The following is a 17,633-nucleotide window of genomic DNA, read 5'->3' on the forward strand; positions in this document are numbered from 1 at the left end:
ACCTCCCAGCCCTCTGCTCCATCCCGGCCCCGGATGCATACATGTGACATAGGCAAACAGGAGGTATTTTTCCACTTAGTCGCCAAAATAAGCTGGGTTTTCTCTGTGGTGGCCTCCCAGAGAGTTTGTAGTTATGCTGGTGGTTTTCTAATGTGCACGTTTGCTCCTCAGAAATAGGGCAGAGTCAGCCATTTTCCTTCATAGGGACTGAGAGACTCTGTAAGGATAAAAACTGATATCCCTGCCAAGACTACAATTGGCCTTTATTCCTTTTATCAAAATCAAAAAAGCCATTCTGTCTGTAGGTATTGAGAGCGGGGTGGCAGCCCCATCCGGATTTTTATTGTGACCTGAGTGTGTAATGAGGAGCCAGGGACACTAGAGAAGGATACCACTTTTGTTGTAAATATCTCTATTTGATTTACTGACCTACTGAATTAGTCGTTTGGTTTTCATTAAATGAGAAAAACAATGAGCTAAGATAATGGCCAGCTGGCTATTTTGGAATCAACTACCAAAACCTTACTAAGAAAATACATTGTACTTAGGACCTAACCACAAGCTGAAGAGCCAAATCATCATCAGCTTAGGAATTCAGGTTTCAGTCTTCTCACATAGATTTAAAAAAGGGCCAGACCAACACCAGTAACTGCCCTGTTCATATGCCGATGACCAAGCCTAATGAGGAAAAGGATTAGCAGTTAAGTGAAAACCCCAGTACTGGAGGCCTAAATTGTACCTGGGTCTGGGGGTTGGGGAACCGAGTCAAGGAGATCACCTTGTGGAAATACAGAGTTCTGTGCCCTTCAGTTCAAGCCGAAATGTATGGATGGTTGGGCACGAAGGGCTCATGTAGACTACCTGGATGCCATTCCAGAATGGGGAGTCATGGAACTGTTTACCGAACAGTTCCTTAAAGTTCATACTCAAAAGGGCAGGACTTTTGGAAAAGAACACTAACACAAGAAGATGAATGGGATCGACTTGACTAACATAATTGTTCCTAATTTTGGCACTGGCCAAGCCTTAAAGTCAGGACCAAAAAGGATGGTAGAAACAGCACCAAGAACAGACTGTTCCACCAAGTTTTGCTAATGTGTGCCAATCCTGACACTCTTTTTGATGTTCCGATGTCCCAACTTTGGCCCAGTTCTTCTGATGCTTCTCTGTTAATCTTTGAGCACTTCTTGCTTTCTGAAAGAAAGCAGAATGGCAAAGAAGGGCACTTGCCTTCACAGTGTCAGCACTGAGATTGAGGAGATCAGTGTGTCTTTTCAGAGAGCCAGAAAATATGACTAATGTCCTTGAAGGACAGAAGACCAAAGATTTCATATACACCTCAGTGAATTGCCAATGTAAAGGTCTGTTAGAGCCACTCAACTGAATTTTCCTGTTGAACATTTAAGAAAGTAATGTGGTAGACTGAATAACAGCCCCCCTTCCCCACCAAATACACATCCTGATCCCTGGAATCTGTGAATGGCACCTTATGTGGCAGAAGGGACTTTGCCAATGTGTTAATAATAAATTAAGGATACCGACAGATCATCCTGTATTGTGTGTTTGGTCTCAAAAGGTCATCACAAGTGTCCTTATAAAAGGGAGGCAGAAAGAGATTTGAGGCAGAAGAAGGAAAGGTGGTGATTGAAAAGATGCTATTCTACTGGCTTTGAAGATGGAGGAAGGGGCCACAAGCCAAGGGATACAGGGGACACAGCTCTAGAGGCTGGAAAAGGCCAGAAAATGAATTCTCCCCCACAGCCCCTAAAGGGACACCTTAACTTCAGTCCAGTGAAACTGACTTTGGACTTCTGATTTCCAGGACTCTAAGGGAATGCGTGCGCACGTGCGCGTGTGTGTGTGTGTGTGTGTGTGTGTGTGTGTGTGTGTGTAGTGAGTTTCCTTTCTTAGTCTTAGATCACACTTTATTCCAGAACATGCATATATTTGACTCCTGTAAAACCTGGTGCATACTGTTGGGGAGGAAGAATTTTCCTCTGTTCTTCAAGGTCCTTCCAGCTGGATGAGAAATCAAATTGACATGAGACAGACTCAGAGGAGAAAAGCAAATTTAGTTAGGTATCTATAGGGAATTCTCACAGATCTGAAATTTGAATGTGTGTTAAGCCCCTAAGTTTGTGATAATTTGTTAAAACAGCAACAGGAAGCCAATATAAGGAATAATGATGTATTTTTATCAGTTGTCAGTGAATCCTGGTTAACCACTCTTATGCTAAAAAATTATTTTGAGTCTTCCAGGTGTCTGTAGCTCTTCCTCTTGAAGAGACTTCTTCAAAGCAGGCTTCACAGAAGGATGTTTGCATTGCTGGTGCCGCAGTCAGTCCCCACCCGAAGACCTCTCAAGCTGTTTATTTAGCACTTTGATAATAGAATTTAGTCTTGTATTAATGAAAGAAATGTGTGGGCAGCTGGTGAAGGGATCTTTTTGTGGCGTATCCAGGATCAGAATTTCTCAATGCGTGCTAGGCAAGGTGATTTTAGGAAATATGTTGAGAAACACTTTCCATTTTAATAGTTGCATATTTCAATGAAATAAAAATGACTAACATTTGAAACCTGTGATTTTACAGCAATATAAAATTTCCTTATTCAATTAAATCACATAAGGAGAAAAATAAGCATAATACGTACCATAATAAGCATAATATTTATGTAATAATATATTATTATTGAAGTATAATAGTGAGTTGATTTAAAGGAAAACATTAAGCATATATGGAGCAGGTGAAATACGAACACGGCAAAGAAGTCTAAAGGTGGCATTGAAAAGCTGACATTTGGGAAACACCACTATAAGAAGACTCTTTTTGTTCAAGTTTGGGTTGCTATAGAGTACTTACTTATAGAGGTTTCAGCCTTGTCCTGGGAGAGCTCTCCATGATTTAATAAGTGCCCCCTTTCCCCTTGGCCTTTGCAGCAGTGAGCTCACATGTTAAACGAGCAGAGGGGTTGAAGGACCAGCTGCTGCGATGCCTCCCAGCCCGGCGAGCTTGTAGCTCTGTAAGGCAGCAGCTATGGTAGGAGCAATGTCGTTGGGTTGCGCACCCCCAGAACCTAAATACAACTGCCCTTTAGGGAAGCAAGACAGTCAGGAACCGCCTTTCTTTCAAGGAGATATAAAGTGGCTTGAGTGTGGGGAGTTCCTGTGACCACTTGGCAGGTGACGTGTGAGCTGAGTGACCCCTGATCTGCTGCCCAGAGCTGTCCCCCAAAGGAGCCGTGCCCAGACTTGGCGAGCATTTCCCTGTTGCGTCCAGTGCTTTACTGGTCAAGCAGGCTTTTATAAATTGACATGGGAACCTAAGCCCCCACCTCCAAATTTGGAATAGAGACATATAAATGTCAGGTGGGGAAATGGTTTTCTCTAAGTGGCTGTGCTAATCCGGATTCGTTTCCTTGACTGGGATTTCATTCAGTGGACTTGGCGGACTGCTAGGACTAGCAGAGCGGGCCCTCGTGCCTGTACTTCATTCAAACATGCAAAAGCTTCTGAGTTACTTCATCTCTGAAGGCTAGGAAGGCATCTGGGACCATCCCCAATGTACAGGGTACTTGCGGAACATGCAGCAGGAGAGCCTGACCAATTCTGAGACTCAGGAAAGCCTTCCCTGAGGAAATGAAATGGGTACTGAGATTTAAAGGGAAGAGCATTTCAAACAGAGGAAACAGCATAGGGAAAGGCCCTGATGTGGAGAGGAGCACAGCAAGGTTGAGGAATGTGCAAGAAGGCCAGCGTCCCCGAAGTGCAGAGAGCCTTGGAAGATGAGAAGGGAGAGCAGGCAGAGTTGGGGCAGAAGCCGTGTAGGGGTGGCCATCGACTGCCACTGTGCAGTGCCCTGGGCATCCATCATGTTAGCACTATCCACTGTGCGAAATTGCCCAATTTCTTACTTCATTGGTCCTGTCATTTTGTCTGTTTAACTCACTTAGACTCAGGGAGACAGGTCTGCAAATGCACATCTACGCTTCTTGCATTGTTTGCAGTAGTTAGCACGTCCAAACTGAAAGTATTCGGCCACTTTTGGGCAGAAGAAATGAGCACATCGGCAACAACATTTATTCATTTATCGAGCATGGTTCTTTATATAGTGAAAACCAGTGATAGCACCTAAAAACCCAAGTCCTTCTTACCAACCCTCCCTTTTTTGTTTTACTGTGATTATTGTCTGGCTGGGGGAGATGGACATTAAACAGATACTCCCTGACATCAGGGTGTTTTCTCTAGTCATGGTAAGAGCTTTCAGGGAGGAGGCCTGCCGTGGCCGAGCTCACACAGAGCTCCATGGCCAGATGGTGACTGAGGTCTCAGGGATAGGCTAGAGTTGGCCAGCGAAGGGGGAGTGGGCCAGTTGCCACCTCCAGGGAGTGGCCGGACATCCCCTGTGAGGTCTTGGAGGCTGAAGAGAACCTTGCAAGTTTGAGAAATCCACAAAGGCTTTTGTGGCCGGGGGAAGAGTGAGTCAGGAGGCAAACGGACGAGGGTGAGGTTGTGCAGGGATCTGGGGCTGGGGCTGGAAAGGCTTCACAGTGTGAACACCTAGTAAGCCCTGAAAATTACAGAGGTTTTCTATTTTCCTGGGAAGGACTCTGGTTTATTTTAGCCACAATCAACAGTTCTCGTCAGGAAGCAGTTATGTTAACAGCAATTTTGAACAGGACTGCGGCTCTGAGCTCATTTATGCTATTTCTTCTTTTGAAATATACAAAAGCCTATACATCCTCCCTCACATAGCACTTCTACGCACCACAAATACCACGTTTGGTGCCTTTTTTTTTTTTTTTTTTAAATCACTGAGTCCATTACATTCTATAAATTACCATTGTTTTTTTCTTTTTTAACCCCTTGTTTCTTAATTTCCAAACATTTGTGTTGATTTTGCCATTGAGTTGCCTGGGTGCCAGAGAATCACGCCCCATAGCGTACTGGTTCTTCTCCACTTGTTCGGACGTCTTCTGGGGCGTGGGAACGGTCACCAGTAGTCACTGCTCCGCGTGTGCCTGAGAAGGTGCAGTAACCAGGCCGTGGAGACAGGGCTTTGAATAGGCTTTCTGGAGCAGCCTCCTGAATGCTCCTGTCCGCGTCTTGACGTGACCTCCCACCTCTCTGCTTCCTCTGTCAGTTTCTGCAAGGGGCACGTAAAATCTGCTTCCGGGTCTGTGACTTCAGCTTTCCACGTGATTGGGTCGCTTTTTTGTTTTCTGCTTTTCAAGGAAAGGCTCTCAGGCACATATATGCACAGGGTTCTTTTGTTTTGGCGGTTGTTTCTTTTTGTCACTAGGGAGAGATACGCCTTCATCTCTAGTGTGTTTTGCCCTTTTTAGGGCTGTTGGTCTGATATTAATATCACTACCTAGGCTTTCCTCTGGTGAGCGTTTCCTAGTGTAGCGTTTCTCACACTTTGTGGTCTCAGGACCACTTTGAATCCTTCAAAATTGTCGAGAGCTCCTGAGAGCTGTGGTGTATGTGTGTTATCGCTGTCAGTACTAACTGCATTTGAAATGAAAAGTGAGTGTTTTATTTATTTGTTAATTTTTTGTTGTGTTATGTTAGTCACCATAGAGTACATTAATTTTTGATGTCATGTTCCATGATTCCTTGTTTGCGTATAACACCCAGTGCTCCGTGCAGTCCTTGCCTGGCTTGATACTCATCACCAGACTCACCCATCCTCCCACCCTTCTCCCCTCTAAAACCCCCAGTTTGTTTCCCGGAGTCCATAGTCTCTCATGGTTCGTCTCCCCCTCTGACTTCCCCCTTTTCATTTTTCCCTTCTTTCTTCTAATGTCCTCCATGCTATTCCTTCTGTGCCACAAATAAGTGAAACCATATGATAATTGACTCTCTCTGCTTGACTTACTTCACTCAGCATAATCTCCTCCAGTCCCGTCCATGTTGATGCCAAAATTGGGTATTCACCCTTTCTGATGGAGGCAGAATGCTCCGTTGTATATATGGACCCCATCTTTCTTTATCCATTCGTCTGCTGAATGGCATCTCCGCTCTCCACAGTTTGGCTATTGTGAACATTGTAAAAGTAGGCATTTTAAAAACATTTATGAATTCTTTCAAAAAGGAATAACACACAATTACGTGTTAACATGAAAAACTTGAGTTTTATGAACAGTAACCCCCAAACATCAGCAGCTTCAACTAGGAAAGGCTTATTGTATTTTTTATCTTTCGTTGCGTGTCTGTTGTTGGTCATTGGTGGGCGTGGTTAACGGAGAGCCCTGGCTGAGGCAGTAGCCACCGTCTCAAACATTTTGGGGTACTGCATCAGAGATAAGAGAGCTCTCCAGGGACTTGTTCCTGCAATGAAGTGCTCTGGCCCAGAAGCTACTGGTCAACCTCTTTTGCAGCTCAGGGTCAGAGCTAATCATGTGCCCCTACCAAGCCGTCAGGAGGTGTTATCCTACCAATATGTCTAGTTGGGTGACAAAGGGGACAGAAAGTACTGATTAAAGGGCACATAGAGGTATCACGGGAGCAGTATTTAGCAGTCAAGAACCAACTAGCTGTGTGACTTCGAGCAAATTCCATCTTCTCACCTAAGCTTCTCATCTGTAGGATGGGGATTTTAGTGCCGGTTTCAGAGTATGTTAGAATAGTGCTTCAGGGGCGCCTGGGTGGCTCTGTGGGTTAAAGCCTCTGCCTTCAGCTTGGGTCATGATCCCGGGGTCCTGGGATCGGGCCCCGCATCGGGCTCTCTGCTCAGCGGGGAGCCTGCTTCCCCCTCTCTCTCTGCCTGCCTCTGTGCCTACTTGTGATCTCTCTCTCTCTCTCTCTCTCTCTGTCAAATAAATAAATAAAATCTTAAAAAAAAAAAAAAAAAAAGACTAGTGCTTCACACGCTGTAACCGCTGTCGAAGTGTTTTCCGTTATTAGCTCTATTAACAGTACAGACTTCCAGGTCAAAATGGTAGGCTGAGCTGATGGGGGAGTCCTCCCACGTCCTCTTCCAAACACATGGAAATGTAAGTTGAAACATTTTTTTAAATTGTTTTATAATTCTTAGCTGACCTCGAAAGCAAGAAAGGGAGTTCTCCAGGTGTCAGAAATGAAGGCATGTACCCCCGGAGGTGAAGACTCGTGGTCCTCACAGCGAGCTGAACCAGATATGTCCCTTGGGAATCTGCGCGTAAACACGGACATGGAGACGGGAATTGAGGCTGCAGGCCCTGTGCCCTGTGAGGGGCTGCAAGTGGGTCTCCCGTGTAAAGCCAGGAGCTGGGAAATGACACTTTTATAGGAAAGCTAATGTCCCCCACCCCCGCCCAAAGAATGAGATGCTCAGTTGGGCCACCCACCTCGGGCCACAGCCACCCTTTTATTTTTAACATGCATACCTAAGTTTACGTTTTTCTGAGAAAGTCTGAAGCAAATAAATATCTCAGAATAAATCAAGTTTAGAATGCTTAAACTCTATTTCAAACTCCTGATATTTCCTGCTGTTTTTAATGGAAGCTCCCCCACCCCCCCAACCCCATTTTTTCCCTAAAGCCAGTATTTTCTTCAGATTTACCAGCATTGTTTACTGATTTCTGTTATAATTGTTGTAGTCATTCTGTTACTCAGCTCTTTTGATATATATATATATATTTTTTTTTTGAGAACTGTACTTTTAAAGATTTATTTATTTGACAGAAATCACAAGTAGGCAGAGAAGCAGGCAGAGATAGAGGGGGAAGCAGGCTCCCCACTAAGCAGAGAGCCCAATGCGGGGTTCCATCCCAGGACCATGAGATCATGACCTGAACCGAAGGCAGAGGTTTAACCCACTGAGCCACCCAGGCACCCCGAACTGTACTTTTAAAACACCAATATGCTTTACTGCTCACAGTAGCTTTTTCCCACAAAAGTATGTTTTCTTTGTTTTTTTTTTTATTATTATTTTTTAAAAGATTTTATTTATTTATTTGACAGACAGAGATCACAAGTAGGCAGAGAGGCAGACAGAGAGAGAGGAGGAAGCAGGTTCCCTGCTAAGCAGAGACCCCATGTGGGGCTTGATCCCAGGACCCTAGGATCATAACCTGAGCTGAAGGCAGAGGCTTTAACCCACTGAGCCACCCAGGTACCCCTTTTTTCTTTTTAAAGAGAGAGAGGAAGGGGAGGGGCAGAGGGGGAGAGAGAATCTCAGGTAGGCTCCATGCCCAGTGTGGAGCCCAAAGCGGGGCTTCATCTCACGACCCTGAGATCATGACCTGAGCTGAAACCAAGAGTCAGACGTTCAACCGCCTGAGCCACCTAGGCACCCTCAAAAGTATTTTTTTAAGGTTGTAAAATCTATTAAACCTAGTACTGGTACTAGTTAGAACAGAGAATTTCTCCTTTTGCTCCTTTCGTTTTTTCTGTTTTCCTCTGTGTGAGTTTTGGTGTATTCATCTCAATCTTTGCCTTTCATGCTGTCTCGGGCTGAATTACATCCCCTCAAAATTCATGTGTTGAAGGCCTAACTCCCAGAACCTGAGAAGGTGAGCATGTTTGGAACTCAGGTCGTTAAAGAAATGATTCAGCTGAAATGAAGTCATTAAGAGGGGCCCTCGTCTGCTGTGATCGATGTCCACATATGAAGAGATGGGGACACAGACACACGTGGATGGAAGACCACGTGAGGATGCAGAGAGAAGGGGGCTCTCTGCCTGCCAGAGAGAGAGGCCCTCGGAAGGACACCAGCCCTGCCCAGACATTGATCTCATACTTATATTATAGCCTGCAGAATTGTGAGAAAATAAGTTTCTGTTGCTTAAGATGCCCATTCTTGGTACTTCCTTGTGGCCATCCTAGTGGATGAATAATGCATGGTATGAAATTCTGTACTGACTTCGTATTTATAAATTAAGGACCATATCAAGGAGTATGGGTAGCTAATATAGGCTTTCTTTGTATTTAGGTGGACTTATTTACCCCAAAATTTTCTTTCTTGAATGGGAGGGTTGGCTGCGTCCTGCGTTTCAATGGGCAGGGTATACCAGTAGTCAGGTTTCCCCTTTAGGGTATGTGTTTAGGTAGAAGAGATTTGGGACCCTTCCCTGTAACCCTCATCCCAGAATTAACTAAGGTAAGGACAACTTGAACCTTTGGGTGACATCTTCCATGTATTTTATTTCTTTTCCTCTCTCTGTCTATTCTAAAGCGTCTTCCTTGACTCATTCACTAGCCTGACCACCAACACTACGGGCGACTGCCTCTAGAGAGAGCTGTTCTGGGGGCTCCAGCTGGGACCCAGTACTGCAGACTTTAGTCTACACAAGACAGGCCCAAGAGCCAACTGGCTCAGCTTTTCTGTAGACAATTCTCCACTCAGATGCCCCAATTCCTGCCTGACAGCCACTTCTTTGTAGGTCTTTCTTTGGCTCCCAGTAGCCATTGACTCACTCCAAACTTGGAGACTCTCCAGAGTTCTCTCAGGAAGAAAGAGCCCCTATCTGTGACTCTGATGATGTATTTCAGGCTCCAGTTTTGGTTGACCTTTCAGTACAGTCCCGGCTATCTTCTTTCTAGAAGAAAGCCTTTACAATGACTTATTCACTGATAGCACTCTGTGTTTTCAGGCCCACCATGGATTTCTTCTTTCAAAAAATATTTTTACTGGCATTGCATTGTGCTCTCAGGAAGAAAGGGGGCAGCATGTATGTTTACTCTACTGTCCTGAGCTCAGAGTCTCTTTTTATATTTTTTTACGAGGTCACAGTATCTATAGAAATTGTTCTGCTGCAACAGCTAGTGTTCTGGAAGCTTCAGTTAAACAAATTTTTAATATAGTCCGTGAAAGTTGCTCTCTAGGGCTAAGGTGATTATTTTCCATTCACTTACAGTATTAAATATTCGGTAAATGTAAAATCAGCTTTTTATCAGAACATTCATTAAAAAAAAAAGAAGATTAGGGGGTGCCTGGATGGCTCAGTCAGTTAAGCATCCGGCTCTTGATTTCTGCTCAGGTCATGATCTCAGGGTCATGAGATCGAGCCCCATGTCCACCCCTGCACTGAGCATGGAGTCAGCTGGAGATTCTATCTCTCCCTCTGCCACCTCCTCCCTAAAAGAGAAAAATCATTACTCCTCTCTAGGGAGGGGTAGTTTATAATAATGGAGTCTGGTGGGAGAAAGAGAGAGAGAGAATGACTTAGCAAGACAAGTGTGTTGTTCCAACAATAACTATCTGACACCAACTGGGTGTCCAATAATTTAATTTAGTTGTGACACTATTTATCTGGAGATAATGTTGAACTCCACAGGTTTAAGGGCTCAGTCCCACAACTACCCTTGCCTTAGATCTCAGCCTCAGGTCCTAAATGTCCATAAGTACTTCTGCTCCATTGGCTGTAAACACAGGGTTCCTCCAATACCCCTTTGGGATTCAGTAGTTTGCTAGCCCTACTCACAGTACTCAGGAAAGGCTATACCATGATCCCAGTTTTTTTTTTTGTTTTTTTGTTTTTTTTTAATAAAAGATAGAACTCAGGAAGGCCAAATGGAGGAGGTACATAGGGCAAGGTCTTGGCTGGAGGTGTCCATGCCTTCTCCAGGCACATCACCTGCCGGGCACATCAGTGTTATCCCCAACCCAGAAGCTCCCCAGGCCTCATCATTGGAGAATTTTTAGTGAGGCTTCATTACATAGGCATGGTTGACAAAATCTTTGGTCACACGAAGACCCCAGATTCTTTGAACTTGTTCACTCTGCAAAAAACAATACCAGAGGCTTGCACCCCGGTGCTTCTCAACCAGCTTTAACTCTGGTGATGACCGGGGTTGGACCCAGATCGGACCCCATGCATTGACATGCCTGTCTGATCTAGGGCCTTCTTCATTCCTTTCTTCTAGGCCCATGTCTTGGTCTCTACTCTGGCCTTGAAGCCAGTCTGGAAGGCCATCTCATGAGGGAGAAGCAAGGATTTTCCAAAGAAGAATCTGTGGAAACAGTTGTCAAGGAAAAGGGCATTTATCCTCTGCCGCAGGATGGCCAGCCTAGGTGATTCATCAGGCTTCCTCTCTCCCTGGGCTTCACCACAGTTCCTATTTGACTTCCAAGAGGGAGACTGTGAGGCCAGCCATAGCAGCTGAAGTGGAGGATGGCTGAGAGAAAAGCACACCAAACGAGAGACCAAAGAGAATCTCAGAAGAAAGGCCAAAGCCATCACAGATGGCAAGAGGTCACCCTGGAAGCTCCCGGTCCTACCACTTGGGCCCAGTGATAGTACTGTCCCTCCTCCTTGGTGCCTTGGTAGGAAGGGGAAACCTGGAGCTCTCCTTGGAGGCTGTGTCGGGGGTCCCCAAGACCACTCCAGAATCTGTGATTTGCTGGAAGGGCTCAGCATAGATATGCCTACTTACTAACCTTTGTAACCCTCAGATCAGTAGTCATATTGGTTTTGCAGTAATTCCCAGATGCTTGTAAAGAGGTGAAAACTTGGAATCATCTGGTGCATACCTTCTTAGCCAAGGTCAAACAAGGCTACGCTCTGCCTTTTTGCTTTTGCTCTTACATAGAGATGAGCTGAGGATGGAGAGCCCCCCACTCTGGGGCCAGGTGGATGGGATGGAATCCCAACTCTTTGAGCTGTGTTCAGTTGGGGGGTGGCGTGGAGTGCTCAGGCAAGTCATGAAACTCTTCTGAACTTTGTTTTTCTTTTGAAAAATAAATAGTATCTACCAGGATGACTTCATTTTTAGGATTTAAGATAAAATCTTTGTGAAATTAGATACACACACAAACACACAAATTTCCCTCACCATCCAAAAGTAGAGCATTCCTGAAGTCTTTTATAAGCCAAAATGCCATAAAGCAAAGAAGCAATTATTATTAATTTACATAGAAGAAATTTTTGAGCATCCCCACACCCAAAAAATAACCTCTCTCAGTCTTTTCTGATAACTTAGGACACATCTTGCTAATGGATGCACAAAATAAATCAAGACAAAACACAGATGGTCGCAGACGGCAGTTCCTAAGTATGGCAGCTTGATGCCGAGATGCTGAGTGTAGTAACTGGAGAAGGAACATGGCGGCGCTACTTGGGGTGTGTGCTCCCTCTGTAATAGCTCACCACAAAATGAATGCTGAATGCTGTTTTTGCTTTTTTCATAAAGGAAAAAAATCCTTTTTTGATGTATTTTGGTTAGCAGAAACAGGTCTTAATGTAGTGGGCCTTTCATAAACGGGGAATGGCATAATGTGAACTTCGGAAAAATGGGGCATATTTGTATAATGTGTACACACACACACACACATATTTCCTGTAGGGACATTTGCTAATTCAGCGCCCTTGATGATTATAAAACTACCACAAATAACAAGAATTGATTCCGGCTATGCTCACAGTTATGATTTATTACAGTGAAAAAATACAAAACACAGGAGAGCAGGCATGAGCTTCTACTGGGCCCCTTTGCAGGGAAGTCGCAGACCTGCAGTGGCCCAACACCTGTGAAGTGTTGCCAACAAGGAAGCTCATTAGAAATTCAGGGCCCAGGGTCTTTGGAGGTTGTCAGTCACCAAGGCAGTCTCTGGCTGGCACGGTCCCCGCTTTCAGCCCCCCAGAAGGAGAGCAGGTGTTCTGCATAAACTGTTATTTATATAGTTTAGGAACACAGATGAGCAATCACTGAATGGTGGGAACCCTCTGAAAATCCAGCTTCCCAAACACCAGCCAAGAGCCAATTTTGTAAGTAGGCCTTTCTGAGAAAAGCACTTAGGCCTGCTGTGTCAACTCTTTTTTTTTTTTTTTTTTTTTTCCCCGAAGAGGCCTACACCAAGTACGATTTATTTATCACACTATTGGGTCTGTCTGTGATGGGAGGATTTCGGGAAGAATGAGAGAGGTGGGCCTGTGCTCTTGAGAAGGTGAGGGGCAAAGAGGGTGCGGGCGACAGAAGACGAACTTAAACCCTTCATGGCGTCTTCTGGAATAGTGGGGAGCCCATTCCATGCTTGGTGGCCTTCCGCCAGGCCTCTATTTGGGAGTGTCAGAGAATGTGCTTTCCTCAGTGGAAGTTGTTGAGCCTGTGGGGTGGTGAAAGGGATGGAAGAACTTTGTTAACAAAACCCGAAGCCAGCAGGAAGGAAGTGGTCTGGTTAGGACCAAGTGCTCAGGCAGGGAAAGACCGCGTAAGGGAGGAACGGAAGGGCTGAGCAGCAGTTTGAATGGACTTAGAATCCATAAAGCAGCCTGAGCAGGAACATGCTGTGGTCCTGACCATTTATTTTGGGGGGAGATGTGATGTTCTCTTTCCATCTGGATGCTCCTGCCAGGAGAGGGAAATCTTGGAGAAAACATTTCAAGTGCACGGATAAAGACCTTTACTTGTATTTCTGTTACTACTAAAATTATTGTAGCCATTTTAAGCCATCATTTAGGAACTGGAATGATACTGAAGATAAAATTCTGTCAGTCAGTTTGGTTAGTGTGAAATCCATAAGCACAATGAGCTGTATTAAAGAATTAACAGCTACTTGTTTAGAGTGTGTCTATAACCGTCCTCTGAATATATTGAGTGATGCCCCTACTGAGTGTATGTACTTATGAATAAGGGACTTAAGGAGACCCTGATGTGTATCTGAATCCCTTGGGGTTGTTTGGGGAAGAAAATTTGAGGCTTTGTGAATAGAAGTGACCGTTTGTGGGGGAGGCGCCTGGGGGGCTCAGTTGGTTAAGTGTCCACTCTTGGTTTCGGCTCAGGTCATGATCTCAGGGTTGTGCAATCGAGCCCTGTGTCGGACTCCACGCTGGGCGTGGAGTCTGCTTGAGGTTCTCTGTCTCCGCCTCCTTCTGCCCCTCCTCCTGCTTGCAATCTCTCTCAAAAAAAAAAAAAAAAAGAAAGAAAGAAAAAGAAAAGGAAAAGTAATGATCTTTAGGATTCACTCCTAGGGACGCCTGGGTGGCTCAGTTGGTTAAGCAGGATTCACTCCTAGCTCCTGCCATGGCAGATTTGTGCTACTTCACTTGTTCCAAGCTTGGCCAATATCTAGGGATGGAAATATGGTGAGTACTCATTATTTTCAGTCAAAGAGCCCAAGAGTAGCCATTTTTGTTTCGCTTTGTTTTCAAAATAATACTTTCTCTTGTACTTGTTCTTGCCAGAAATGGGTAGAGGATGTAGGAAGAAGTCAGTTGGTGGCGTTCTATGGGAAATGTGTTTTGGGCAGGCTCACGAGGAGCTCGGGCTAGAAGAAGTGGTTTAGGGTGTAAATTAATGAGATGACTGTATTCGTGTTTCATCTTCTATGTACTTGCATACCTGGAACCTAACATTGCTCTTGTCAGGCCTCAGTTTCCCGTGTGAAGGAAGAGGGAACGACATGGAGTACTTGCATGTTTGTGTGTCGAGAGACGGACAGGTGTGGGCTTACATTTGGATTTGGAATGGCGTGTGTCTGATAGTCTAGGACTGCGCAGTACATGAAAGTACCAAATCCAGTGCTACTCTCCCTGCTCGGGGGTGTTTTTGGGCTGACCAAGTATCTCCAAGCTTGCCTCTCTGAAAGTTCTCTTGTGCTCCTTTATCTGATCAGAATAAAGCAAAGGACCAATGCAGGCTGACTGCCTCGTCTTTTTCTAGGCTGACTCTTGGAGCACTGTGGAGTGTGGTCGCATAGAGGAAGAATGCCAAGAGAAGTAGGAAAACTCTGTTTCAGCCTCCTTGCTTAATCTGTGCTGCTTAGGCTTGGAAATCAAGCATCCTTTTCTTATCCAGAAAGGCCTTGAGTCACACCTTGGATTCTCTTGGGAGAAAACTCAGTATTTTTTTTTTTAATTTTTAAATTTTTTTAAATTTTCTTTTTTAATTTTTAAAATTTTAATTTTAAAATTTAAAATTTTTTAATTTTAATTTTTAAATTTTTTAAATTTTCTTTTTTTTTCTACTCTTTCTGCCATTTCCTTTTATTTACAGCTTGTGTGCAATGCAGATCAGTTCAATAACATGAGAAATTACTGCAAATCAAAGCATAAATACCTAAATACAATAGACAATCCAAAATGGACACACACCACTCGGGCAGGAGAAAGAAATGGAATGTTCATTCAAACACACAGGAGCTTGAGATCTGTCGGATGTGGTTGTTATGGTGCCGTCTTTTTTTAAAGACAGGAAAAATTGATTTTGGTTATCAGGACTGCTTGTGACCATAGTAGATACCAGAACTTCTGTGTACCGGTGTGTGACCATGTGAACAAAAGACCTTAGAGTGTCTGTTTTCAGAAAGCTTTCTGTGCATCAAGGCAGCTGTGAAAAGATTTGCTTTCCAGAGTCAAGCCCAGATTCGGCTCAGGACCAGATCCTAACTATCTAAAAATATTGACTGAGGACAGAAAGTGTTCCAAATGTGGCTGTTCTGATTCACAGTTTTTAAAAAGAAAGTATTTACAGAAAAAGTATGAAAGATTTTCTGAACTTAATAAGCTTCCAGTCAGTCTTTACTTCCAAATACTTGACTTACAGCTTTGACTCCTACATATATCTTGCCTTTTCAATCTCAAGATTGGTCAATTTTACCTTCAAAACAGATCTTTTTTTTTTTTTTTTTTTTAATTGTAAAAAGTTTCAGTATGTGCAGAGATTAAAGCATTTTGAAAGTAGTTGAGGTCAGCAAACTTCTTTTTGGAATCAGTGTAATGTATCCATCACTCTTGTTGGATTGGAATAGGTGATTAGTGTATAAGTAAAATTTACCCATTAGGCTTCAATGGGAGGAAGACACCAATCCATCATTGCCCTGACCCATGTCAGTTACTGTATTAAAAAAAAAAAAAAAAATCAAAGGCAATGTGAAATCCAAAGCCTCAGAGGAAATCATACAGTTCTGAAGAGACCGTGAGAGCTGAACAATGTAAAACTTTATCCAGAGTACACAGACATTAGTCAGTGCATGAGGATTTACAGTAACAACCAGAAGTTCCTTCTAAAGTACACATAAATAGAATCACAAAGCTTTTTGTGTTACCTGTTTTATGGCCTTAAAGAGTTAATGAACCAAATGAAAACTGAATCTGTTAACATCCCATCCTTCAGATCTGGGTAAGATATAAAATCTACTCTCGTGTTCAAGGTAGAATTTTACGTGTCCACGCTTCTTAAGCCACATTTAAAGAAATCATCCGTTATCTTGGATGTTGTCTCTTCATCTTGTACATGAAGCACCAGTAGATTCAAGAGGCTTTCATCATCTAGCCAGATGCTTCACATGTTCTTCAAACCCATCAAATTTGGGATCCTCAACATTTTATGAGTCAGTAAAATACAGGGTAGAATTCGCAGCTTCACTGAAGACCTGTTTTTTCCTGGTCACACTGGGATGTCTAGATGCTGTTTGGATTGGGTCTAGAAGATCCAGCAGTTTAGATGTTTCTTGACCTGAGTCTCTTAACAGTAGTAATAGAGGAGGGAGAATGAGATCACGAAGAGTGGCTTTTGACTGCGGAACTCTGCCAGTTGCCATGTTGGTGGCATTATTTGAGTTTAGGGCAGTCAAGGTATTCTGGGGAGAGTTACCTGAAAGTGTTATAGCAATTGTTTGATTTGAATAAATCTGTGGGAAGAGGAGCAGCACCAGAAGCAGCAGTGAGCCCTGTCAGAACCTGGTCACCGTCTCTCTGCCCGTGTACGACCCATCAGTGTTGGGGTGCAGTGTGTTTCACTGGATGTGGGATGAGCGGAGAACCATTGGCTCAGGGCGGGCTTGGGCAAGGTTCTTGGGAAGGAGTTTAGTGTGTAAGATGTTAATTAAGGAGCACCTGTGGGACCATCTCACCGAGATAGGGAGATCACGTAAGCAGGATGGGCAGAGGGAGAAGCTGAGCTTGAAGACAACCTGAGCCAACACCGTGGGAAGCTTTGCAGCCCAAATCATCTGTTAGTGGCCATCTTGAATTCACAGGGCTGAGCCTTTATACCCCCATCTCAAGCAGTCTTTGGATGTAGAATGCCATGGGGAGAGCTTGTCCTTGGGCAAGATAGCTCTGTGCCCTTGAGACAATCCCTAAGGAGGCTGATGGTAAAAGCCATGTGCTCAAAACACTCCATATACCTGGGCCAGAAGTGCTTCCTTAAAGGGGAAAGTGGGTGGTGCATCTCCTTTGGGTCCACCACACATTGGGTCAGTTTTAAGCATCGGAAATTTGTTGGGTCTCTAGAGTCAGATATCAGCAGGTCACATGGAATGTGCTAGAATGCAAGCCTCTGGAAATGACGGACCCATAGCCAGCATTTTCAGAAAGATGTTTATAAGTCCTTGAAATTGAACCAGAGAATTCTACCTGATTTCTAATCATAGCTTTGTTAGTAGTTAGGATAAAAATACAGAACATTGTCTTTTTACCTTTCTTAAATGTGTATTGTTACGGGAACTCTCTGTTTTAGGGCCTTCTAGGTTTCAAAACTTGTCCCGTGAAAGCTTTATCAAGAACAACTGGAACCTGTCAGCAGATATAAAGGGTTCTTTTCAGAATGAATAAAGACCCCACACCCGATAGAAATGATTATTTGCTTTATCTCATAAGTGCCAGCATCCTACCCCCTGCATCAGCATCACACCGCGTTTACTTTGCAAAAAAAAAAACAAAACAAAAGCAAAAACAAACCAGTCAGACTTTATAGTTGTACTTTAAAA

At 44.0% G+C, this 17,633-nt stretch overlaps 1 protein-coding gene across 5 annotated transcripts in view; it reads left to right on the forward strand.

Moving 5' to 3' along the window:
- Positions 1-17,633, forward strand: part of STX8 (syntaxin 8) — a 244,800-nt gene that overhangs the window by 61,082 nt on the left and 166,085 nt on the right. Inside the window, exons 7-8 of one of the 5 annotated variants that reach the window (XM_059148484.1) lie at positions 7,038-7,101; positions 10,850-10,895. The exons of 3 other annotated variants lie outside the window; for them this stretch is intronic. In XM_059148484.1, coding sequence (XP_059004467.1) covers positions 7,038-7,101; positions 10,850-10,880 — 95 coding nt within the window. In that variant the 3' untranslated portion in view covers positions 10,881-10,895. Of the gene's footprint in view, positions 1-7,037; positions 7,102-10,849; positions 10,896-17,633 lie in introns of those variants that run through there. One more of the 5 variants, XR_009347944.1, reaches the window with a different exon arrangement.

Source organism: Mustela lutreola, chromosome 15, assembly GCF_030435805.1.
Source record: "Mustela lutreola isolate mMusLut2 chromosome 15, mMusLut2.pri, whole genome shotgun sequence".
Classification (NCBI taxonomy): Eukaryota; Metazoa; Chordata; class Mammalia; order Carnivora; family Mustelidae; genus Mustela; species Mustela lutreola.